This window comes from Molothrus ater, chromosome 26 (genome assembly GCF_012460135.2).
Source record: "Molothrus ater isolate BHLD 08-10-18 breed brown headed cowbird chromosome 26, BPBGC_Mater_1.1, whole genome shotgun sequence".
Classification (NCBI taxonomy): Eukaryota; Metazoa; Chordata; class Aves; order Passeriformes; family Icteridae; genus Molothrus; species Molothrus ater.
This window is the reverse complement of record NC_050503.2, coordinates 3,114,030-3,137,778: the sequence shown is the minus strand read 5'-3', so window position 1 is coordinate 3,137,778 and position 23,749 is coordinate 3,114,030. Positions and strand designations below refer to the sequence as shown.

The window sequence follows — 23,749 nt, the reverse complement described above, 5'->3', positions numbered from 1 at the left end:
GAGCAGGATCCAGGGCAGGAGAGAAGGGAAAGGCAGAAAGCTCTGAGCAGAGACGACACAAGGGGAAGCAAGGCCAGGCTGTGCCTGCACCAGGTCCTTTCACAGGCACAGCCTGGCATGCTCAGAGGAGCTGAGCACCTGACTCTGCCACAGCTCTCTCTGCAAACAACCCAGCCAAACCCCCTCCCTCCTCCCAGTATTCATCCTCAGGGACACTGGGGCAGCATGACAGGCTGAAATGTGTGCTGTGACGACAAAAGCCGTGCACGCTGCTGCGGAGGGAATGCTCTGGAGGAGATGCAGGCAGCGTGTGGCTGTGGGCGGCGGAGCGGGACTGGGCTGCGTCCCTGCAGCTCCCGACGGAGCCTGGGCTGTGCTGCGCCTCAGCGTCAGCCTGGCGTGACAGAGGTGGGGCACAGAGGTGACACAGCCCCGAGGCCACCTGAGCACCGACATCCCCTCAGTGCCTCACAGCATCTGGCAGAGCTGGAAGAAGCGGTGGGAGAGCGACGCAGAGCCTCCCTCACACCATGAGGGAGAGCCGGTCCCCTCAGCAGTAATGGCTGCTTCAACATGGATACACAACCCGCTCCTGGCCATCTGGCACGGTCTGACACAGGAACGGGCATCCTCCACCCAGCCTCAGTGAGGAGGGAGCTGAGCTGCTGGGAAGAAAGGGGACTTTCCCTAGAAAGGCAGGGACAGACAGACAGACAGACAGAGAAAAGCCTGCCCGGGGTTGTAGAGCTGGGGCCGTGTGTGGCTTCCCCTTCCAGCTTAGCCCACTCCAGCCCCTGTGCTCGCTGCTGGGTCACGGCTGCGTTACAAAATTTTCTGCTTTAAATAATCTCTTCGCCTCCAGACCCTTGTGCTGAGGCGCCAGGAAAATGGGCCGAATGCTAATTTCTGACACGGATGTGGAGCGGCTCTGCCTTCGTGGGTGCTCTGAGCTCTCCCTTTCTCCCAGGGCCATCAGCGCTCCTGGGCCCTAAAAACACAGCGGGGACGGGCATGGCGGCGGTCACTGCCGCCTCGTCGCCTTCACCACCCTCTTGTTCCAGCCGGTCCTGAGCGACCCTCCCGGGCCGCTCCCGGGGGTCTCCGGTGCCGTCCCCGCTGCCCCAGGCTCGTGCGGGGCCGCGGCGGCGCGGGGCCCGGCAGGGGGCGCTGTGGCGCGGCTCTTTGTGGCGCCGCGGCGGCGGCGCTGGCGGCGGGGCCGTTCCCGCCGCGCTGCCTCCCCCGCCCGCCCGCCCGCCCGCCCGCCCGCAGCCGCGCCGGGCGCGGGGCATGGCCAGACTCACCGAGGGCGAGGCGAGGAGGCAGCCGCCGCCGCTCCCGCCAGCGCCGCAGCCGCCCCCGCCGCCGCCGCCGCGCCGAGCCTCCCCCATGAGCAGCAGCGGCGGCGCGGAGCCCCCGGCGCAGCCCGACAGCATGAAGGACCTGGATGCCATCAAGCTCTTCGTGGGGCAGATCCCGCGCAACCTGGAGGAGAAGGACCTCAAGCCGCTCTTCGAGCAGTTCGGCAAGATCTACGAGCTCACCGTGCTCAAGGACCGCTACACCGGCATGCACAAGGGTGAGCGCGGCGCGGCGCGCACAAAGGGGCGGCGGGCCCCGGGTCGCTCCACGCGTGACCCACCGCGCTGTGCTGTTCTCCCACAGCCCCGCGTCCCTCAGGAGTGCTGGCGGCTCCGATCCGCCACCCGGGAACGCGTCCGCATCCCCAGCGCCCACGGGCGGGGTCCCCATCCCCGCGGCGGAGCCCCTCGGCCGCGGCCCGCGCCCCTCCGGCAGCCCCGGGCCTGTGGCCCCGCGTGGGGTGCGGTGACAAAGGCGGCGATGGGCAGCGCGGGCCGGGCCGAGGCTGCCGCGGAGCGCGGGGGCCGCAGCGGGACCCTCGCTGGGCCGTCCCCGAGGGGGGCTCACACCGAGCCCGGGCAGGGCTTCGGCGCTGCGGTTCTAAAATCCGTGCAACAAAGAATATTGGCCGCGAACGTGCCGCTGTCAGTGGCGTTTGGGGTAGGTGAGGGGCCTTGGTGATGGCACACGGGGAGATGAGGGGTCTTCCTTCGCTGAAGGGGGACCTTGAATGGGCGCTGAAAAGTTTGAGGAGGCTCCTTTAGCCTCGCTTATTGTTGTGTTTTTATACTGAAGAGGTGTCGCGTTCGGCGTGCCGGCTCCCTTCGGTGGAGCGGCTCTACCCCACCCCAGCAGGTGTTTGGGATCTTGTGACCAGCACGGCTCCAGCCAGGAAAGGAACTCACGGAGTTGTTTGCTGTAGGATCCCAGGGGGTGATGGCAGCATCGCTCCCTGGCGCAGGTAGAACAACCTGCAGGGAGCCGACGGTGAGTGCCCTGAAAGCTGTCGGTGCTCAGCATGGGCTGCTGTGCCCTAAAATGATCTGTGATGGGGCCATGTGTTGGTGCATGCTGGAGGGAGTGTGCAACCCTCAGTCGTGATGCCTCGGATTTAGGAGGAAGGGTAGGAAAAAATCCTGCCTTGGCAACGTGAACCGTTCTAGACTGAACAGAGAGGGAAGAGGACAAGAAAAAAAACAAGTGTATTTTCAAACAAAAGGCCAAATCTAACTCTCCAGCACAAAAGGAAAGCACTTTTTCATTGAAGCCCGTGGGGGCTGGGCTGGCATGAATTTAGCTGAAGAAGTGTGTCTGGTTGTGAGTGAAAAACGAGGATGCCATGTGCTTGTGTGTCTCTGTGTGCAAGGAACTGCATCCAAACCTGCTGCCAGGGGATGGTGAGTTGCAAGGTTTCAAACCCAGCAAGGAGGAGAATGGGCCCAAGGCAAGAGACAATTGCACATTTCATTCCAATTGACATCTTAAATATAGACTGTGTGGTCTGAGGTCAGCTTCCAAGCAGGAGACAAATTCTAGGGATCTGCTTAGGTATGGAAATTAGAGGGGGCAGCAGTGGTATTAGCCAGATGTGTGTGATATTAACTTGCAGTTAAAAGCAGGATTTCTGCAGCAAAATAAATACATCCTTTTGGTTCTAACATTTTTGTTTTTTGAGTGGATGTGGGTGTTGTTGGTCAGGGGTTCTGTCCAGAAGAGGCTGTTGAGATGTGAGGTTCTCTGGTGGTTGTTTCGGGGTTATTTCCACACCTCTTCAGTTCCCTGTGCCCCTCCCTGTCCTGTTTTGTACGGAGTGAGAGGCTGGGATTCCTTTCCTGGTGGCATGAGTTTGCATGTAGATCCTCAGCCTGTTTTGGAACAGCCTCTCCAGAGAAGTCATCCCTTGACAAGGAAGTGTGTGGGGGTTTATCGTGCAGGAGGGAATGAATCCACAATCCAGCCCACCCTGGTGCCTGCTCACTCTCATTTACCAGCTTTGGCTGCAGTGCCTGTGCTCCATGCAGGAAGGCCATCCTGGTGAGGAGCTGCTGCTGGCATCTGCAGGCCTGGAAGGTGCCAGGCCTGACCCAGGAGCTGCAGTGGCCTGGAGCACTGTCACAGCCCCCAGACAGGGGACACTTTGGCTGCAGGCTCGTCCCTGCACTCGACAGAAGCCACCTTTCTGGGGCAGTTCTAACAGCAGACTCAGTTTTCTCTCCCCACGTTCCTGATCTGCAGTGAGATCCAATTGACAGCTCACATGCAGCTTCCATCTGCTTTTTTCCCTTTCTCTCCCCAAAGGGGAGGAAGCAGTTGTGTGAGAAGCCAGCACTGCTGGTGGAGCCCAGCGTGTCCTCTTGTATTCCCTTGCAGCTTGCCATGGAGCTGAGCAGCCACCTCTGCCTCCAGGGAGGAAGGAAGGCTGGAAAAGGCCTGCCAGGGGCTGGAGGGTGTGAGCTGGGCTGCAGTGTCCAAGAGCTGGTCCTCTATGGGTGCTTAGAATGGATGAATTCAGTGGAGGCAGAGGAGAATCTTAGAGATTTAGAAATGTGACCTCTGCTATGAAATGGTTTTGTTGGTACCTGACTAGTCATGTCTCAGCAACCTGGCTACTGGTAGCTGATACTGTTACAGCCTAATATTAGTCATCAGGCAGTTTTTCTATTTATGTTAATCACAGATACATTTGCATGTTAATGGCAGTGTTTGTCTCAAAGCTAATATTTTCATGGGAAGAGCGGGGAGGTGTTTGAACAGGCTTTTGGAATGGGTCAGGGGAGGCTGAGTGGGCAGAATCAAGTGGAAATTTTTGGCCTTGTGTTCCAGGATTAGGCTGAAGGCACTTCCTTCACAAGTGTCAACTGGAAGGGTTTCCTAGGAGTGCTCATGGTAGGGAAAGTGGAGCCATTGAGGAGTGTGAGGTGCCAAAATGAATTGCAGGGGAATGTTCAGGGGCAGGAGCAGGTGGCTTTTCCAGAGGGCAAGGATACAACACCACCCTCAGCCCAACTTGCCTCCCTGGCAGCCCAGTTTTGACTCAGCTTCTGCAGGCTTGTAGATTAGCTCCCCACTGACTCCACGCTTCCCCTGCTGAAGTATTTAATGTGATTTCTGATGCTAAGCAGAATCTAGAGATCCCTCCCTCCTGCAAACCAGCAGCCTTTTCTTGCTCAAGGCTTTAGACTGCTGATGTGTGGAGTAATATTTAGGATCTGAAGGGACTGTAAATTCCAGAGCCAATGTGTAGTTTGTAGGGAGGATCAGGCACTGAATATATATATTATTTTTTATGCAGTCTCTTTCAAGTGAAACTAGGCTGGGTTCTGCCTTCAGGGAGCTGGAAACCCTCTTGGAGCCCATGGAAGGAGGGTGGTACCACCAGTGCTGGTGGGGCATTGAGGGATCTTTGGCAGAATGGTGGTGGCTTTGCAGACAGTGCTCTGGGTGCTGTCCTGCATCCCCGTGCTGGGAATGGCTCCTTGCACTGCCTGGCTGCCTGAGACCTTCCAGGCTGACACTTCTGAACACCCTGAGCACTTTCTAACACCACGTCCTGTGTCTCAGCTGACGTGGTGTGAGAAGTGCCCAAAGGGGCCTGAGCCTGTCTGTCTGAGCTTGCTGTTAACTAAAGCAGGAAATGTGGAAGTGAGAAAGCCCAGTGAGAGTGACAGGCCCCTCTGCACCTCTGCACATCTCTTCAGATCCTTGGGTGGCTCTGTCAAACTCAAAGTTGTAGGAGCTCAAAGAACCCATGAAGGACAGGGTGAGCAGAATCCTGTCCCAGCATCCCAGAGTAGCTGCACAGTTAGTGTGCAAGAGATAATGGCTCTTCAGGAAGGAAGTTTATTTTCCCCAAATATTTATTTACGCAATTAGAGCACAGTGTTTCTGCCGAACCTTTTCCTATATTTCTGACCAGGGCTTTGCAAAGAGAATGCAATTGACTGCTCTACCTCCAAAACACCTGGCTGTGGAAGGCAGCAATCATATTTTCCAACATCTTTAGCTCCCTCCTTTCCAGAGCCAGTTCAGCTTCCCAGGTTGCTGCAGTTGGGGGAGTAAGAATGAGAGGAATGTCCTCAAAGCTTAGAGAAGAGCAGTGGACCAGGCTGTCCTGTACCTGCAGCCCCAGTCCAGGCAGGACATTAGAGGCTGCCTGAGTGCTGCTCCATGCTTGAGTGAGGAGCAGGAGCACAAGTGGCTCCTGCTGAGCAAATGCCCACACCCTTGGAAAGCAGAGCAGCAGTGGGGATTGCATTTGGGTTGGAGTGAGGCATCTTCAGGCTCCACAGTTTCTGTCTCTGGAAGCTGCTGCCTCTTGGTACTGAGCTGCTAAAAGATGAGCAATGTTTCTGCCTTTGCCCTAGGGGAGAGGAGGACCAGAGGGCTCTAAGGAGGGGATTCCTGGCACTTTTTCATTGGTGCTGGTGGGCCTAGGTGTTGCTGGCCTTGACAAATCCCTGATCTGGCATGGTAACAGTACCTCCCTGTGTGGGGAATGTCTCTCCTTTATCCCCACTGAATGCTGTGTCTTTGTCCAGGTCTCATTTTCAGCTTGTCCTCCCATGGACTGGGGTTTTTGAGGGTGCTTTGCCTCAGTTTTGCCATTGCTGAGCACTGGAATAATGGACTCAAGGACGGGGTTTGCCTGCTTCACGTGGACATAACTCCACTCCTATCCTGGGTTTTCTGAGGTTGATGGCTGATGCTCCTGAGGCAAGAATAGTGCCTTCACTGCACGTGGGCATAGTACCAATGCATTGAAGCTTTTAGTGGAATAAATTGCTTATTCCCAAGTGCTGACTTTGGAGTTTCGTGAGCTAAACCTGGCCCAAATTATCTTAGAATTCTGAGTCTTGTATGACTTGCAAAGTAGCAGCCTGGAGCAGCAGGTGGAGTTGGGTATCTGTGTTTGTGACCAGGCCTTCAGATCTGTTAGAAATAGATTATAGAGGTTATAGAATCTGGTCTCTCTGGTTATAGAGCTGCTTTTGGGGCTTGATGTCAGAGCAGCCCATGGGAAGTGTGAAAGCTGAGGGGAGCTTCCCCACCACAGCAGAGCCAGCTGCCTTTGCCAGGAGCACTGAATCACCTGCATTCTTCCTGGCCTCACTATATTTGTTAAATTACCTGTTGGTCCCACATTTGGTGCAGCATTCAAAATCTGGGCAATAAGGAGCTTTAATGACCTCTCAGAGATACCTAGTGCTTGTGTGCTGTTAATGGAAGGTTTTTTCCCCTAGCAAAGAGGTGTGAGGACAGGTGTGATGTGCTTACCTGCAGCAGCTTCTTGGAGCTGGGATGGGAGAGCAGGATAATGATGTTGCTGTGGTTGGGATTGTCCTGAGGAGCTGGCCTCAGGGGTACCTGGAGTCCCACTGGGCTGGAGGGGAGAGGCCCAGACAGTCCCTGCACCACCTTTGGGTGCAGCTCAGGGAGAGCTGAAGCAGCTTTGGAGCACCCCAAGCCAGGCACAAGGATGTGGAGGCAGAAAAATGGTCTTCTCTGACCAGAACAATGCATGTGCAGCCCCAGCACAGCAGTGTGGACAGGGATACTCATCAGCAAGCCAGAGGGACTCGTCCTGTCTTTGCTTGGGATGTGAAATGCCACTGTGGATAGGAGGGGGATGAGTGAGGGGGTCAGATGCATTCTGAGTCTATTCTCCAGTGCTTTGCCTACCCTCATCTGAAACAACTCAAGTGACAGAGCTCCAGGCACTTCCCTGGGGAGATCATTCCACAGTCTAAAGCTCTTTCTGCTAGGAAATGCTTCTTGATAACCAGCCAGATTTTCCCTTTGCTTATTCTTAGCATCAGAGCACCCAAAGATGATCCCTCTTCTTCCTGGAGGGGCTACAACTCCTCCCCCTCCTCCCTTGGCTCCAGAATTCGTCTGAGGTGTTGAGTCATATCTTGACTAAGAATGTCAGGATCTGGCCTTTTCTCTGTGCTTTTCATCTGCCTTCTCAGGTTGGCCCTGTCAGAATGCAGGATGCTCTGCTGGGCTCTGTGTTGCCCTTGTGGTGCTTTGGTGTGTGTTTGTGTGCATCACACAGGGCCAGGCCTCTCCTGCCATAGCTCCCTAATTTGTGAATCTGGATCGTGGAGCTTTTGTGTAAGCCTAAAATCCCAGATACTTCTCTTCTTTCCTTGCTTCTTTTCTTCTTCTAATCAGTAATCATGCTGGTCCTTGCCTCTCTCCTGATCCTTGTGTTTGGGGCTGTCTGTGCCACAGACAGGATCAGCTTTCCTTTTGCTCCCCCATTGTGTCTCACCTTGTTCAACACCTGTGTCAAGCCCCTTTATTCACTGGAACCCTTTTCCAGCTCTTAATCGACTTCAGATGTGGCCTGCAAGTCCTTTCACATTGTTTCTTTGTCTTTTTTTTTCCCCTGGAGCTTTAGACACATCCAAATTATGTAACATTTGTGTTGATGTTCATCTGCAAGTGCCTGTCTAAGTTGACACTCTGTGTATCTGCTGCAGGTTGTGCATTCCTCACATACTGTGCCAGAGACTCTGCCATCAAAGCCCAGACAGCCCTGCATGAACAGAAGACTTTGCCAGGGGTAAGTCCCAGTGAATTGTCTGGAGCTGATGCTGTGGGCAGGATGATGGGGAATTTTCAGGGGAGGGAGTGAGGGTGAGATGTGGCTTAGATCAATTTTCCTGCTTGTGGAAGAGAAGGGTGTTTGTTTCAGGACTTGGAACAGGGATATGGGAGTGGAAGCACAGCATTGCTCCTCAGAGCTGCTGCTTTTCTGCTTTTTTTCCTGTTTCTGTGCTGCTCTTTGCTCTCTGGGGTGTGACAGGACTCCTTCAGCTTTCTATCCCTGTGGGCTTTGGGGTGAAGTGTGTAGGTGCACAGTGGGCATTGCTGAAAACCTCACACAAGATAAGATAGCAGAGCCTTTTTCCAGGTGTGCAGAACCTCCTGGTGCATCCAATTCTAATCTGCCATTGCCCTGCAGGGTGCCTGGATGGAGCTCTGATGCAGTGGCTGAATTGGATCAGCCTCTCAAAAATAAAATACACACTTGCCACATGCCATTGTTTGGAAGAGAAATGAGTTATTTTTAGGTGAGAGAAGGACTGCTGGTCTGCTCCTGGGTCTTGCTCACTCACAGCTGGTCTTGGGAGCAGAAATTTTGAAATTTTACATCCTTCAGTGGGATTTTACAATCCTTCAGTGGGGTTTGAGGGAGGCTGGGCACTGTGGAACAAGTCCCTCCTTGCCTGGCTGTCCTCTGCCTCCCTGGGACCTGCTGGAGAGCTGGAAGGAGTTCTGGATTGTTGCCCTTCCCATTTTGGTGTGATTTAAGAGCTTTGACTGGGCAGTTCCCTTGCTGTACTGAGGGGGTTGATCAAGCACATTGAAAGGATTCATTTGGAGGTGAGTAGGAGGAGGAGTTGGGTACTTATAGATAGAAGCTCACAGGAGGCCCTGAGTGCTCAAGGCAACAGAATAATTAATGTAAACCAGGGGTCTCTGGAGGGTGGTTAGGAATTCTTAACCATAACATTTTTTCTTTAACCCATACAGGTCCAAAGAGCTTCTCTCACCTCTCCCAGCTGCCCTCAAGACCTCCACACACACACTCACATCCTTTTCTGTATTTGTTTGCTTGTGCTTTTTTGGCATGGGCCTGTGCTGGAAAATGCATGTGACTCAATTATCACTTAACAAGGTCCTTATCTCAGGCCAGCCAGGGGGAAGAGTACAAATAACCAGCACAAATCTGCCTGAGATATTTTTGTGTGGTGGGAAATGGTTGGATTTTTAAACTAAAGCAGTGTAACCCCGTGTGTTGGTGCAGGGCAGAGCTGACAGTGTCTATAAGAACAAGTCAGAGGATGGAGGAGCAGTTGAGAGGAGTCATGATACAGTGCTGTCAATGCAGTGGGGAAGTCAGATGTGTCTCTGAAAAATTATTCATGGGAGGCTTGGTGGATTCAAGGCAATCTCAGTTTTGCTACAGTTCTACATGGGGGATTTGTTGCTTGTTTCACTGTGTTCTCTGCTGTCTGTGCTCTCAGGGGTTGTAGAGAGCTGCATGGAGCAGTGTTTAAAGCAGCAATTTGTCTATGATGTGGTGATCTAAAGGCTTTTTATGTTAAGGGAGGTGTAAGACACTGCCTGGGAACAGTAAGAAATCTGTGGTAGGTGAGCACTTTTGAACATACTTGTCTGGAGACAGTTAATGAGCAGTGTGGTGTAATTATGTTTCAGGATTAGGATGAAGATGAGCTGTGCTGCATTTGGAGCTATTTTCAGGCTGCCAATATACCACTTCATCACATTTGGTTTCTCTTTTGTTCAGTCCCTCAGTGACCAAGAAGGCACAATTCTCTCTCTCTCTTTGGGCATGTGGAGATGGTTGCTTGGCATGGACATGGGCTGGGTGAGCTGAGCTGGCTTCCAGCCATGGTCTGGTGGTGTTTGTGTAGCATCACCTGTCCTTGTGGGCAACACTTTGGAAATGAATCACAGACAGGAGAGCCAGGCAGTTCTTCCCTGTTTTAGGAACAAGGATGTACAATTTCATCTCTGTATATTCACACCTGGATCATCTTCTGGTGATCTCTGGGGCAAAGCCCATCCCCAGGAGTTCAGGAAGGGCACAGAATGTTGTGACCACACCACTGAGATTTCAGTCAGTGGGCCACGGTCTGATAACCAACTGATTTCTTGTCATTTTAGCCATATCCTTTCTCTGCATTGCACATAGCAGGAGAATAAAGAAAGCTGAAGGGTTGTGAAGTGTAGGGTGACACAAGCTGTCACCTGAGTGCATGACAGGAGCTTTACAGACAGCAAGGGATGAAGCTGGCAGGGGAAGGATCTTGTGCTGATCCTACACTTGCTGTTGTACCACCAAGCAATTGCAGGTGCCACAAGAACCAAAGTACCTCCCTTTGTTGGCCTCAGTGCAGAGAGCTGTGCTTGAACCCAACAGTTCATCAACCTGAATAGAGACAAATTACTTTTTTTTGGTCTTGATTGAGGATTTGGTGAGGAGAGAGTTATGGAAATGCTCTGATATGGTTTCTGAGACAGTCTTAGGCTGTGATCAGGCCTCTGGAGCAGGATTCTGGGTTCTCCTCCAGGCTGTCACTGGGTGGGTCTGGGCCCACAGAGGTGTTGCTGAGGCCCTCCATGACCTGCAGGGCCGTGAGTGCAGTGTAGCTTACCTAGGCTTTTATCTCTGGTTATATTTATATTTTAGGTTTTCCACACAAGTCAATAGGAATCACTGTTGTCTGTATTTATTCCTGTGGCATTATTTGGGGCAAGTTCTCTTTATGTGAGGTCAGAATTCTCTTTTGTCTCTGAATTGAGTGCTGTTGGATGTATGGTAACTGAATGGAATTTAAACTCTAAAAAGCTTATTTTTTAACAGTAAGGCTCAGCATCTTTGTCTGAGGTAGACAGAATTTTGGCTTTTACATTCTTTTATATGGACCAGTGTGCTCAGGGTGTAAAGTAACAAGATTGTCATAGAATCATCAAGTTGGGAAGGACCTCTGAGACTATTGAATCCAACCATTAACCCAGCACTGCCAAGTGCACTGAACCATGTCCTTAAGTGCCACATTTGATGGTGACTCAACCAGCCTCACCTGTACAGCTGCATATTCTATTATCTAACACACCTGTGCTGCCCTCAGAGCTGCTGAATTGTTGAAATCAGGCCTTTAAGGCCGTTTCCTAAATTTGGTGCCCTGTTCAGCTGCCAGCCAGCCCAGCAGTGCAGTGTTTCACCTTCTCCCCACTCCCTGGCACACTCCTCCCTGCCTCAGTGCAATGATATTATATCTCAATAACCCATGCCTTTGATTCGTGATTGTGCCTTCACTTTGCTGAGTTCTGAAAGGACTTGGAGAGGTTATTAATGACACACAGTGATCACACAGCAAGTTAAAGCCTCTTGCTAAGTGAAATTTGAGGGAAAAGCATCCAGCTTTTCAATATTTCGCAGAAACGCTTTATGTCTCTTTTCATTTGCAGCCAGACAGTTGCAAATTACATAAAATTGCTCCTGAAGAAGAGGAAGAAGAATAGAGGGAGGAAGTGGAGGGGGGGAGGTTTAAAAAAGTAATTCTTTTGGCAAGGTACAGTTACAGTTTTATTTCTATGCAGAACAAAGAAAGGCCTGCTGAAAGGTAGGCAAGTAAGTGGCAGAAATTGGTATTGATCCAAGCTGGGAATATGGGCAGTTTAAGAGCAGTGATGAGGGTACTGAAATGTGGCTACATCATAGGGAGAACTCATGGATGCAGGGACACAGGAATGGAAAATTACAGAGAGCAGCAGCATGAGAGCAGACACAGACTCTGGGAATGCACCAGGGGTTGAGATGCTGCAGCACTAATTCAGGTGGTTGGGCACCAGCCTCGTGCAGAGACCCAGCAGAGCTGGAGCAGAGGGCATCCCTGTGGGCAGGCTGTGTCCTGTGCTGCCAGGAGCAAGGGCTCACCTGGGCCATCTGGCAGGATCCACAGCCCATGGTGGCAGGAGGGAGCACAGCTCACTGGAGGGACTTTGGTGGAGAGGGCAGAGCATCTCATTCTCCCCTCCCCTCTCATTTGTGCATCAGCCTGGACCAGGATTTCTGAAAGTTTCAGCTGGTCTAAATGTTTGGCTGAGGTTTGAAGCTGGGCCCTGCTCATTAATCTTTGCAGCTTGAACCCTTGAACAGGGCAGGGTGGAGGAGTTTTTCCCATGTCCATGCTGCAGGTTTGATAGACAATCCCATTGCTGAGAGCCTTGCAGCATTGTCAGTTAGACACACAGAGAGCATGGCAAGGCTGTCCCATGGAAATGGCAGCACCAGGACATGAAGGTGCTGGGCTAAAGCAGCCCAGAAGCAGCAGCAGAAGTGCCTGTTCAGTGCAGAGGGAATTGAAAATACTTGTGCTGTTGAGGGTTTGGCTGAGGTCTGAAGCTGGGCCCTGCTCATTAATCTTTGCAGCTTGAACCCTTGAACAGGGCAGGGTGGAGGAGTTTTTCCCATGTGCATGCTGCAGGTTTGATAGACAGTCCCATTGCTGAGAGCCTTGCAGCATTGTCAGTTAGCCTTGGCACGCTCTCTGTATTTCTGTCTCATGGAAATGGCAGCACCAGGACATGAAGGTGCTGGGCTAAAGCAGCCCCTGGGCAAGAAGCAGCAGAAGTGCCTGTTCAGTGCAGAGGGAATTGAAAATACTTGTGCTGTGGAGGGTTTGACGTGAGGGGCTGAGACCTCTCAGTGAGGCAAAGCCCACTGAAGGGCCTGCACTGAAGATGAAGCTGCCAAGGCAGACATTGCCTCCTGTTCCCTGTGCAATTGGCAGAACAGTGAAATTAAAGATCAGCACCCATTCCCACGTGCTGCCCAAGTGGACACACACGCAGGCTCCGTCCTGTGCACGAGGACTCTTCCTTTCTGCAGAGAAATTGCTGCCCTTGGCACAGCCAGGCCCTGGCATCTCCTTGCAGCACAAAGCTTTGACTTTTGCCTCTTTCCTGGTGGCCTCACTTTGCTGTGCTGGTGAACTCAGCTGTACCTGCACACCAGCCCACACAGACCCTGCTCTTTGCAAAGGCACCCCCCTCCTGGGTGAGGTTCCACATTCCCCCCTCCATGGGGTCACTGGGGGTGTGTGCCTGCACACGAGGGTTTGTGAACATGGATGGAGGTGGGACCATAGGATAATTTATGGTGCAAGAGAGCCCTGGGGTCTGTGCTCAAAGCCCACTCAAAGCAGGGCTGACTACACCAGATCACTGAGGGCCTTCTCCAAATGGGATTTTCCTGTCTCCAGGGGCATCCTGCAGTCACCTGGGGCCTCTTTTCTCACTGCCAGCACCCCTAAAGGGAAACAGCTTCTCTCATATCAGCCCAGAGCAGGCTCAGGGGATTTATTTGGGGCTTGGGCCCGTTTGGGGTGGATTTTCCCGTGGGTGTGTCAGTATCCACGGAGGTTTTGCTCTGCTGGGATTGTCAGTGTTAGTGGTTGCCAAGGGAACTGGCACAGCCGCTCTGTGTGCAGGCAGAGGGTCCCTGTGCCTGCCCCCCTCTGTTACATCACCAGAAATGTCTTTTCCTGGCCACTGGCATTACCCTGCCATGGGGCAGCAGAAGGGCATGGCTGCAGCAGTGAACCTCTGCAGAGCTGCTGTGTCCATCAGCTCAGACACTGCTGTCACAGGCTCTTCCCTTCCCTGCTTTTTGGGGTCCTTGCAGGCTGCAGCCTGTGCACAGAGAAGGCCCTGGAGGTGCTCCCTGGACCCGTGGGGCACCAGGGGGCACAGGGGAAGGCTCAGGGTGCTGGGTGTCCTTTCAGTGGAGAGATCAAAGCCAGCTGAGTGTGGGCTCCCAGCTTTTCCCTCTGCAGCTTTCTTGCACAATTTGGTGACCCATCTCACAGCATCTTACTGCTGCTTTTTGCAGGCCTTAAGCCCTAAGCATTCCTTGGGGCAATTCCTTGGCAAATGTGGCAATCTTGGGCAAGTCTCTGAAGCAAGATGCTGCAGCTGACACAGGACTGTGGGTCTGAGCACCCAGCTGTGCCTGAGTCCTCAGGCCCATGGCATTCTGGAGGCCAGAAGGATCTCTTGTGGTCTTGATGAACTTTCTAGAGGAGTTTTTGGGTTTTCAGTTTCATCAGTCCTTCAGCAATCTTCCTTGCTTGTGCATAAAGATGTAGCTGAGCCTTGCAGGCAGAAGCTGTGTGGTTTGTACTCTGGGATTCACATCCTGCTTCTGCCACAGACTTTCTGCATGATCTTCATCACCACATGCCTCAATTCCTCCACCTGGAACACACTGCTCATAATTATCCTTGTCTCCTCCATAGCAGGATTGAATGAGGTGAATTCATAAGCAGCCTGTAGAGCTGTGCCAGAGCTTGGTACTAATGTTGCTCATGTTTCTGCATGAGACAGCCCCTCTTTCTCAGGAAGGATGGTTCTCCTGGACAGGACTAAGGCACACTGAGGTGGCAGAGGGAAGGTGCAAGCAGGACACTTGAGCACTGAGACTGGCACAAATCCATCCCTGCTTGCATTCCCAATCAGAAACAGAATCCAAATGAACAAATTAGCATTTAGATTTATGTGCTCTGCCCAGTTAGAAGTGATTATGACCATTCAGAAAGGGCATTTTTAACTGGCCAGAGGAGGACAAGCCCACAATTTGTAGAGTGGAGAGCCTAGGACCTAATTCTGCCAGTGGCCTTGGATGCCTTTTGGTTGCTGCCATCCCAGAGGAGGCAGCCTGCATTGTGTGCTTTGTGCACTCTGCTTCTGACCCTCTTAACACTGGGAAGTTCCCCTGCATTGCACCTAAGGGGCTATTTTACATCACTTACTTGTAATTAATAGAGAGGCTTGCCCTGCTGTCTCAGGGGGCTTTTTCCTTCCATCCAGCTTTTGCAATTTGAAAGCTGGAGAAAAGGGGGATCTGGGAATCTTCTCCTTGAAGAGCAGGGCTACCAGATTGCTGAGCTGACTGACATCTCATGCTGGGCACTGATTGAACATGGGGAGCCAGTTCACCTCCACAAGTCTTTATTTGGGGTGTGGTGAGAAAAGTGGTGCATTTTGGCCTTGGTGAAACGAAGAGCAAAGCTTCCTCTGACTTTAGGAGTGCCAGGATGTTTGATGCCAGATTCTTGTTCTCTAGAGTGCTGCAAAGGTGGGGAGCACCTCCTCAAAAGCAGAGGGGGAGCCCAGGCAGAGCGGGGTTCCCTGCTTCTCTGTGCTGCCCAGTCCTGGCATTTGGGGTGGGTGTAATCCAGACACTTCCAGCAAGGCCTCTTAGCCTTTCCCCTTCCCTGGAAGTCTCTGGGCTGCAGTGACCTCCCTGTGGGTGTCTCCTCACAGTTCTCAGAGGGCTGCACAGGACATGGATGCTGTGGGACACTCCTGAGGCTGGCTGCCCCATTGCTTCCCACCAGGAACCCCTCCAGAAAGCCAGCAAAGGCTGCAGGCTCCTGAGAGGGGCAGTGGTGCAGGCAGAGAAACCTCTGTGAGAGCTGAGAGCAGGGACAGCTGTGTTGTGCATCCAGCCAGGAGGGAAATGTGAGGGAAAAGCTGGAGCAGGAGCTTTGCTGCCCATCTGGTGCCCACTGCTGCTCCAGAGGATTTCCTGGGTGCAGTGGGTCATGGAGCTGCCAGCCCTTTCAGTGTCAGCAGCAGTGGGTAAGGAGGAGCCTGAGGTGTGAGGGTGAGGGATGGCACAGGGGACATTTGGCCCATGGTGTCCTGACAGCATGTGCCAAATGTTCATGTGATATTCTTAAGAAATGAAGACTAATAATGCTCAGCTGAATAATCGAACAGGGGAGATGAAGCTCAGCTTGTGAGGCAGGTGCAGGCTCATGAATCATTTGCTGGAATTCTCCATCCTACACATGTGCTCACCTCTGTGTTCCTGTGTGGTAAAAGGCATCCATGTCTTTCCACTCTGGGAATTTAGGGCAGGCACATCCTGACTGCTGGATTCTGGGCCCAGCTGGGTGTATACAAATACAATTTTCTTATTCAGGTGTGCTCTCTGATTACTGTGCAGCCTCAGGTGATGACTGGAGGCCAGGAGAATTTGTACTTCCAGAAGTGGGTCCTCCTTGCTGCCCTGTTCCTCTCTTTCTCCCTCAAATAGGAGAGGTGAAACTTGACCATTCCTACTGTGTGTCCTGTAGGGGACAGAGCTCTTTGTCTGACACCTGTGAACAGAATTTAGGATCTCCCAGGGACAGTTCTTAAGGCCTTAAGGTGGTTGAGTTAAAGCTCCTGTGGACTCCCTCTGCTTGAGAGGCCTTTGATAACTTGTTCATCTTTGGTGGCAACATGAGAGTGGTGGTGTCCTTCTTCATGGAAGCCTCTTGTGTGCAAGGAGAGCCATGGCTCCCTCTGCCTCAGCTGGGACACCTCCTGTTTCAGGAAGAAGCTGCCACACAATCCTGCTGCTCTTCTCCAAGCCTCAGCATCTGGACACATTTCTTGTATCTTGTTTTCTTCTTCTCTTTACCCAAATCTTCCAGAGCAGATAAAGACCAGCTCAGAGACCTGACCTCAGCTTGGTGGGTGTCTCTCAAAGTCCCTGGAGCTGGCAAAACCTCTGGAAATGGGCAGGACTTGATCTGATATGGGCAGGGGGAAAGTCTTTGTGTGCCCAAGGCAGGTGCAGTTTCAGGTGGGCAGGAGAGGAGCTGTGGCCACAGCTGGGGGTGCTGGCTGTGCCTCCTCTTGTAGCCCCTGGCAGGAGCTGCCTCTGGGGTTGCACCATTGCTGTGCTGGCACTGCCACCTCACTGCCAGGGCACTGTGCTGTGGCCCAGCCGTGGGCACATCACCTCGCTAGCTCAGTGGCCCTGAGGGATGCCCTGCCCCAGGATTTCAGGTTTGGTGGGGTCACCACCCCTGGGGTCACGTCCCTGGCACGGGGCAAAGGACAGGGATGGACAGATGGGGAGAGGGGGCCCCTTCCCCAGAGATGATATCAAAATGTCTCTTTTGTGCAAAGCAGAGGGAATGCCCCCAAGAGCTGGTTTCCATGGCAACTGCAAATGTCAGGTTCCATGTGGTGAATAACCGTTTCCATGACAACACCTCCTTTATCCTAGGTGCTGGGAGCTGGAGTGACAGCCCTGTTGGGGGAGGGGACAGGGAGATGGCCTCAGGTGCTTAACCTCCCCCTCTCCTGCCCCCATCCTTCCCTCAGCCCCTGCATCCCTGGAGGGAGGTGCTGGATGTGTGTGCCCTGCATTTGCACAGCATCCCTGCCGCCCCTCCTACCCCCACATGGCTTTGGGGCTTTGGCTTCCTCACAGAAGCTGAGTCTGTGCCTCATCTCCCTCCCCATCAGTTCAGTTAGTTTAGCCCTGGTTTTGCATCCTGGGTAGAAACAAAACTATTCCTTGGTGCTGGGGGAATCCATGTCCTGGATGTGACGTGGCTCTGCAGGGAGCTCTCTCTTCTGAGCACACATCTGGGCTGCCTGCCCTCTCCCACTCAGCCTCACACAGGCAGGGTGCCAGGGACCGTGAGCACTGACAGCAGCCTCTCAGCAAGGAAATTGGAGGCTTTGTGCAACAACAATCTCTGACCTCAGACTCCTGAATCCCTGCCCCGCATCCCACTCGGCTCAGCCAAGGGGTGCTGGGCCCTCAGCAGCTCCTGGTGAGCTCCAGTGCTGCAAGGGCTGGGGCCACATGGCAGCAACAGCAGGACATGAGGAGCTCTGCAGATCCCTGCAGCTGAGCAAGAGTGGGGAAAGGACCTGCAGCCTCTCCCTCTTCCCTGAATGATTCAGCAGCTCTTGGGGCTGTTGTCTGTCGAGCTGGAGCATGGCAGCAGCTTGGCCTTCCTCTGAGGAGCTGCCAGCCCATCCCTGGGGCCATTTTCAGCAGCTCCATGGTCAATCCTTGGGGCAGGAATGGTGTGGGCCTGCTCCCAGCCTCTGCTCCTCCTGCCTGAGCTCCATCAGCCAGAGGAAAACAGCTTCAGAGCCCCCAGCTGCCAGGCTGTGGCCATGCCATGCCATGCCATGCCAGGAGCCCCTCAGCTGCCAGGCTGTGTCCATGCCCTGCCATGCCAGGAGCCCCTCAGCTGCCAGGCTGTGGCCATGCCATGCCATGCCAGGAGCCCCCAGCTGCCAGGCTGTGTGCCATGCCATGCCATGCCATGCCATGTGCCCCTCAGCTGCCAGGCTGTGTGCCATGCCATGCCATGCCATGCCATGCCATGCCATGCCAGGAGCCCCCAGCTGCCAGGCTGTGTCCATGCCATGCCATGCCATGTGCCCCTCAGCTGCCAGGCTGTGTCCATGCCATGCCATGCCAGGAGCCCCCAGCTGCCAGGCTGTGTGCCATGCCATGCCATGCCATGTGCCCCTCAGCTGCCAGGCTGTGTCCATGCCATGCCAGGAGCCCCCAGCTGCCAGGCTGTGTGCCATGCCATGCCATGCCAGCTGTCACCTCCTGGTTGGCATCTCTGCCCTGTGAACTGCAGAGCCACCTCACAGGTTTCCTCCAGCTCTGCCTCTGGTTTCTGGCCACTCTGGAGACTGACAGCCCTCCACATATTTCATGCTGGCTTTTAAACACATCTCAGTTGTTGACTTTTATGGCTTGATTTCATTTTCTGTTTTGTTGCTGTTTCTCCTTAGGGGTTTCCTAAAAGAGGGGGCAGACTGTGCCTGGACCTGCAGCTCGTGTGCAGGCCTTGCCTGCAATACTCTGATTGTTTTTTATTATGAATGTCACTGATTCAGGTCACTGTCAGCCTCTGTGAGTGATGCTGAGAGACATGGAGTGAGATGTGCTGTGAATGTGGAAATCTGCCCTGTGCACCATTCCTTGGAGGATATTCTGGTGCACTTGGATCCTGCTAGCTGGGAAAGGAGGCTACAGCTTGTCAGCTGCCTCTCTGGGCAGCACAGGACACACAGCCCTGCCAGCAGATGAGTTTTGCCCTGCTTTTCAAAGCAGACAGTTAAAGCTGTGTGCTCCTTAGTGCAGCTTCTTCTGTCTTACCTGGAGAGTCCCCAAAGCATGTGAGCTAAGCTACCCTTCAGCCTTGTTTGTGCTTGGATTATTGCTGATGACACTAATGGCTGCAAGAGAAGGAAAAACCTCTTCTCCACACCCAAACAAGAGGAGTTTTGCCACTTCCAACCTGAGCATTTCCCCTGAGGGCCAGAGATGAGAGATGTTGGAGAGCAGCACTGCCCTTCTCAAGAGCTGCTCTGGTGTCTGTGTGAGGGCTGGGGAAGGGGAGAGCAGCAGAGCCCTGCCTGCTGTGCTGCTCCTGGCCACGTTCTCAAGAGCTTCTCTGGTGCACAGAGCTGTCTGTGTGAGGGCTGGGGAAGGGGAGAGCAGCAGAGCCCTGCCTGCTGTGCTGCTCCTGGCCACGTTCACAGGCAGTGTCTCCTCCCTGCTGCAAGGACAGTCCGTGGTGGGTGACGTGGCCGTGCCTGCACTGAGTCAGGGCAGACACAGGAAGAGCTTCCAGGCACAGTCTCACCTCAGGCCACTGCTCAGGCTCCAGTCACATGGTGCTGAGCTGCTTCCTCAGAGTCCTCTCAGTGCTGAGGAGGCAGAGCTTTGTGCATGGTGGGCATTTCCAGGAGAGCTGAATGGGGAAAAGCGCCAGGTTCCTTTTTGGAATAAAATGCTCCCTTCTTCAAGGGTACTGCTGGCCATCACAATGTCTTGATTTCCCTTCTGCCTCTCTCCTTCCTGTGCCCTGTTGCCAGTGCCTTCAGCAGCCTGTGCTGGGCACTGGGCCAAGCAATAACCTCTGCATTTCTGTTCCCTTGCAGATGGCACGCCCGATCCAGGTGAAGCCTGCGGACAGCGAGAGCCGTGGAGGTAGTTGTCATCTCTCCTTGTTTCTCCTTTGGTGGCCCTGTGCTTGTGAGGGGGACCAGGAAATGAGGCACAGGGTCCTGACTCTGCCTTGCTCTGTGTGAGGAGGGGTCTGAGTGTGGCAGAGAGCTGGGGGGCAGGAGGGCAGTGCAGGGACACAGCAGGTCCTGAGGGTGATGGTGTGACTGCCCCCTCCACTCTTTCCTGTAGGAGCATCGGGGGCTGGGATGGTCAGAGATGAGAGATCTCTGCAGCCAGGACAGGAACTTGGGGTTCATTGCAAAGAGCCTGGGTGCAGAGCCCTGCTGGGAGCTGCCAGACACAGCTGGAGCAGGACTGAGAGAAGAGAGGGGTAGAGAGGATGAGAGGGTGAGAGAGTAAGGGAGTAAAAAAGGTAAGAGAGCAAAAGGGGTTAGAGAGTGAGGTTCCCGTTCCAATACAATAAATCTTCTTCTGTGTTGAATATTCTGATCCTCACTAACCAATCTAGTACAAGATACAAATCCTATAGCATTTCCATACAGCCTATAAGAATCACTACATTACCATACTGTGTTACATTTTAAACCCTAAAAACTCCTCTTTGGGCCCCTTCTGCCAAGCTGGCAGGGTCTGCTCTGACCCTTGGAGCTGCCTGCAAGCAGAGGGTGTTGTTCCATCAAAAGGGGATCACCTTCAGCTGGCCATGCCATTGTTTTCCAGTTGTTCAGTAACTGAGGGATCTCAAAGCTTACTTTCATTTCAATCTCGCTTATAGTTTCTATATTCTCAAAATCTTTTGCCAGACAATCATATTTATAAGGCTTTCCTGTTTCATCTTCCCCAGCACTTTCCCAGCTATCTGAGGGTGCCATCAGCCTGGTAATGTCTTCCCCAGGACATTACTGTGTGGCACTGGGGCTCCTGCAGCCTTTGGGAAGAGATTCCTTCATTCCTACACCTGCTCAGCCCAATAAGAGGCAGATCCATCCCTGCAGCAGAACTGGCTTTTTAATGTGTTCAGCTCACTGGTCTGCAGCTGATTCTCCTGTCTGCAGCTCCCTCCACTGCCTCCCCCATCACTGCTGAGCTGTCTCAGTCCTGCAGCAGCCCCCAGCACATTGTCAAGGCCAAAATGCTGTTGCAGAAAAGATCACATGATGGGGAAATAATGTCTGAAGGGAAAGGATCCTGAGATGGAGGTGCTGTCAGCCTGCAGGGGACAGCTTGGGCAGAGCAGCATTTACTGAGAAGTTCAGAGCTGGAAGGTTGGGAACAAGAGAATCTGGTAATTTAATGGGGAGCTCTCAGCAGCTCAAATGCCTCCTCCAGGTGGAGAAGGTTTGCAACTTCAGCCCTTTCCAGAGCCATTAACTCATTTTGCTTCTTTTCCTTGCTTTACTGATCTGTTTCTTCTCCTTTTCTCTCCATTCCATGCCCTGTGTTGTTAATGCTGCCCCTGAGAGCAGTTTTGTAGGGGCCAGGGGAGGGTTTGTGTGCTGCTCTTTGTGCTGTGGGACAGCATTTCATTTAGATTTGGAAGGCTTTTTTTTCACATTCCCAAACAGTTTGTAGTGACTGTCACTGTCAAGATCATGAGATATATTTATAATATTTTATCTGAATGTTTGTATTTCTGGTTGTCTGATAGTCCCTTAAAAAAAAAAATCTGTTTAAATCAGATAGAATCTGTCACTCTTGGTTATTTACTTGTACACCTAAGTTTTACTGAAGTCTGGGCATTTTACTTCAGCCCCTTGGTTTAGGGTTGAATTTAAGGTCCTTATCTGTGCTGTGGGCAATAAAAAGAGACCAGAATCTTCAGGGTGTTTCAGTCTCACTGTTGGAAATGATGTTAAGAATGGATGAGAGATCCTTTAGAGACCTGCAGTGGGTGATGTGGGGAGGGCTGGCTTCTCACTGACACCTCACATTGCCTCTGGGTTCAACCATTGGCTTCAGTCCTTCCCCTACCACCCTGATCAAAACCAAAGAAGTTTATGTGTCTGTGAGTGCAGCTCTGGAGTCTCTGGTGTCTAATCAGGGCTGAGGCCATCTCTGCATCTCTCTTTTGCTGGTGGGGGCTCTTCTCTACACACCCACCTGATATGAAGGGTTGGGATGTGACATCTCTGATGCCTCTGTCCAGTCAAGCTGGAACAGGTTAAAAACCCAGGGTGCTGATTTAGGAACAAGCTTTTGGCCAAGGCACTGGACTCTGAAATCTCGAAGTTTATGAAAAGTGCCACATTCCCTAACGGTTGCAAATGTCAGAGCATCAACTCTGCTTCCCATGGACAAGAACAGAAACCTCTGGGGTCTGAGCACCTCCCTGCAGGCTCCTTGCAGCTCCCACAGGATCCATGGCAAACTGGATTTTTTCCTGAGGCAGGAGCAGCACCCTGTGTTTGTCTGAGACAGATTTCTCTCCTGAAATGTTTCTGTCCCCATGCTCCACCTGTCAGAGGAGTGGCTGAACAACTTTGCAGATATGGGAAGAGCAATATCCCTGTGACAATAACCCCACACTGGCAGGAGGTGAAAGAAAGGTTTGGGGCAGGGCAGAAGTGTCTGGAGTAGGAATTTATCAAGGAATAGTAGGAATTTATCAAGGAATAGTAGGAATTTATCAAGGAGTATCTGCATGCCTCAGTGAGGCACTGCTCTGCATTACCCTTGAAGGGAACCTCATTTGTACTCACCAGGGACTGACATTTCTCAAGTGAATCACCCTGAATTAAGAACATGAAGTTGGAACACCAGAATTTACCTCTTGAGGTCTGAGAAATGCTCATTTTTCTACCAAAGGGGCAGTTTTGGCCCAGCCCTGCAGGGGCTCTGTGGGAATATCTGGATGCTCAGTGAAGAAATTCCCTACAGAAAAATTGTTTCCTGCATTAGTTCAGAGTGGGACTTGTGATGCTGGGCCAGCTTTTCCTGCTCTCTGCTGGGAGCCTGGAGTGCCAGGAGAGGGGCAGAGGGGTTTGTGTGCTTGTCTGGAGCACTGCAGTGATGGGCATGAAGGCACCCCAAGCCTCCAGCACTGCCCAGGCACAAGGAAACTCTCTCTGCTTCCAAGATTTCTGCATCCCATCCACAGCAGGAGCTGCCTTCCCTCTCTCCCTGATCCTGCTGCTGCCCAGGTAACCTGAATTCTATGGAAAATTTGTTTCCTTCATGGAAAAGTTGTTTCCTGCATTAGTTCAGAGTGGGACTTGTGGTTTTGGACCAGGCATTGTCAGCTTCCAAGATTTGCTGCCTCCCATCCACAGCAGGAGCTGCCTTCCCTCTCTCTCTGATCCTGCTGCTGCCCAGGTAACCTGAATGCACTGGCTTTGTGTCCAGCGCTCGTGTGCTCCCTCTTGGTGGCAGAATCCAGCCTCAGCCCCTGGATTGCTCCCTGGTACCTCCATCAGCAGCTCCGTGCTCTGTGCTGGCCCCTCCTGAGCACGTTTCCATGGGAACTCGACAGTCAGAGCTCACAGCGCATTTCCCTGCTCGCTGGACAGCTCGGGAAATCGCCAATCAGAGGGTGAAAAGCAGGAGATGTAGAGAAAGTGAAGGGGAAAACAGCAGGAGGGGAGAGGAGAGCTTCCAGTGCTGCAGGAGTCCCTGTGGGGAGCTGGAGAACCATGGAGGTGATGACTGAGAGTGCCAGAGGGTTTGGGATCGGCCCTGACAGTGCCAGAGGGTTTGGGATCGGCCCTGAGAGTGCCAGAGGGTTTGGGAACAGCCCTGAGAGTGCCAGAGGGTCCCTGAGAGTGCCAGAGGGTTTGGGATCGGCCCTGACAGTGCCAGAGGGTTTGAGATTGGCCCTGAGAGTGCCAGAGGGTTTGAGATCAGCTCTGAGAGTGCCAGAGGGTCCCTGAGAGTGCCAGAGGGTTTGGGATCGGCCCTGAGAGTGCCAGAGGGTTTGAGATCAGCTCTGAGAGTCCCAGAGGGTTTGAGATTGGCCCTGAGAGTGCCAGAGGGTCCCTGAGAGTCCCAGAGGGTTTGGGATCGGCTCTGAGAGTGCCAAAGGGTTTGGGAACAGCCCTGAGAGTGCCAGAGGGTTCAGGA

At 53.0% G+C, this 23,749-nt stretch overlaps 1 protein-coding gene across 2 annotated transcripts in view; it reads left to right on the top strand.

The window, feature by feature from the left end:
• Positions 1-1,272: 1,272 nt before the first annotated feature.
• Positions 1,273-23,749, top strand: part of CELF5 (CUGBP Elav-like family member 5) — a 39,807-nt gene continuing 17,330 nt past the window's right edge. The window contains exons 1-3 of one of the 2 annotated variants that reach the window (XM_036399646.1): positions 1,273-1,576; positions 7,845-7,927; positions 19,666-19,714. In XM_036399646.1, the coding sequence (XP_036255539.1) occupies positions 1,288-1,576; positions 7,845-7,927; positions 19,666-19,714 (421 nt within the window). In that variant the 5' untranslated portion in view covers positions 1,273-1,287. Of the gene's footprint in view, positions 1,577-7,844; positions 7,928-19,665; positions 19,718-23,749 lie in introns of both variants that reach the window. The other variant, XM_036399645.1, reaches the window with a different exon arrangement.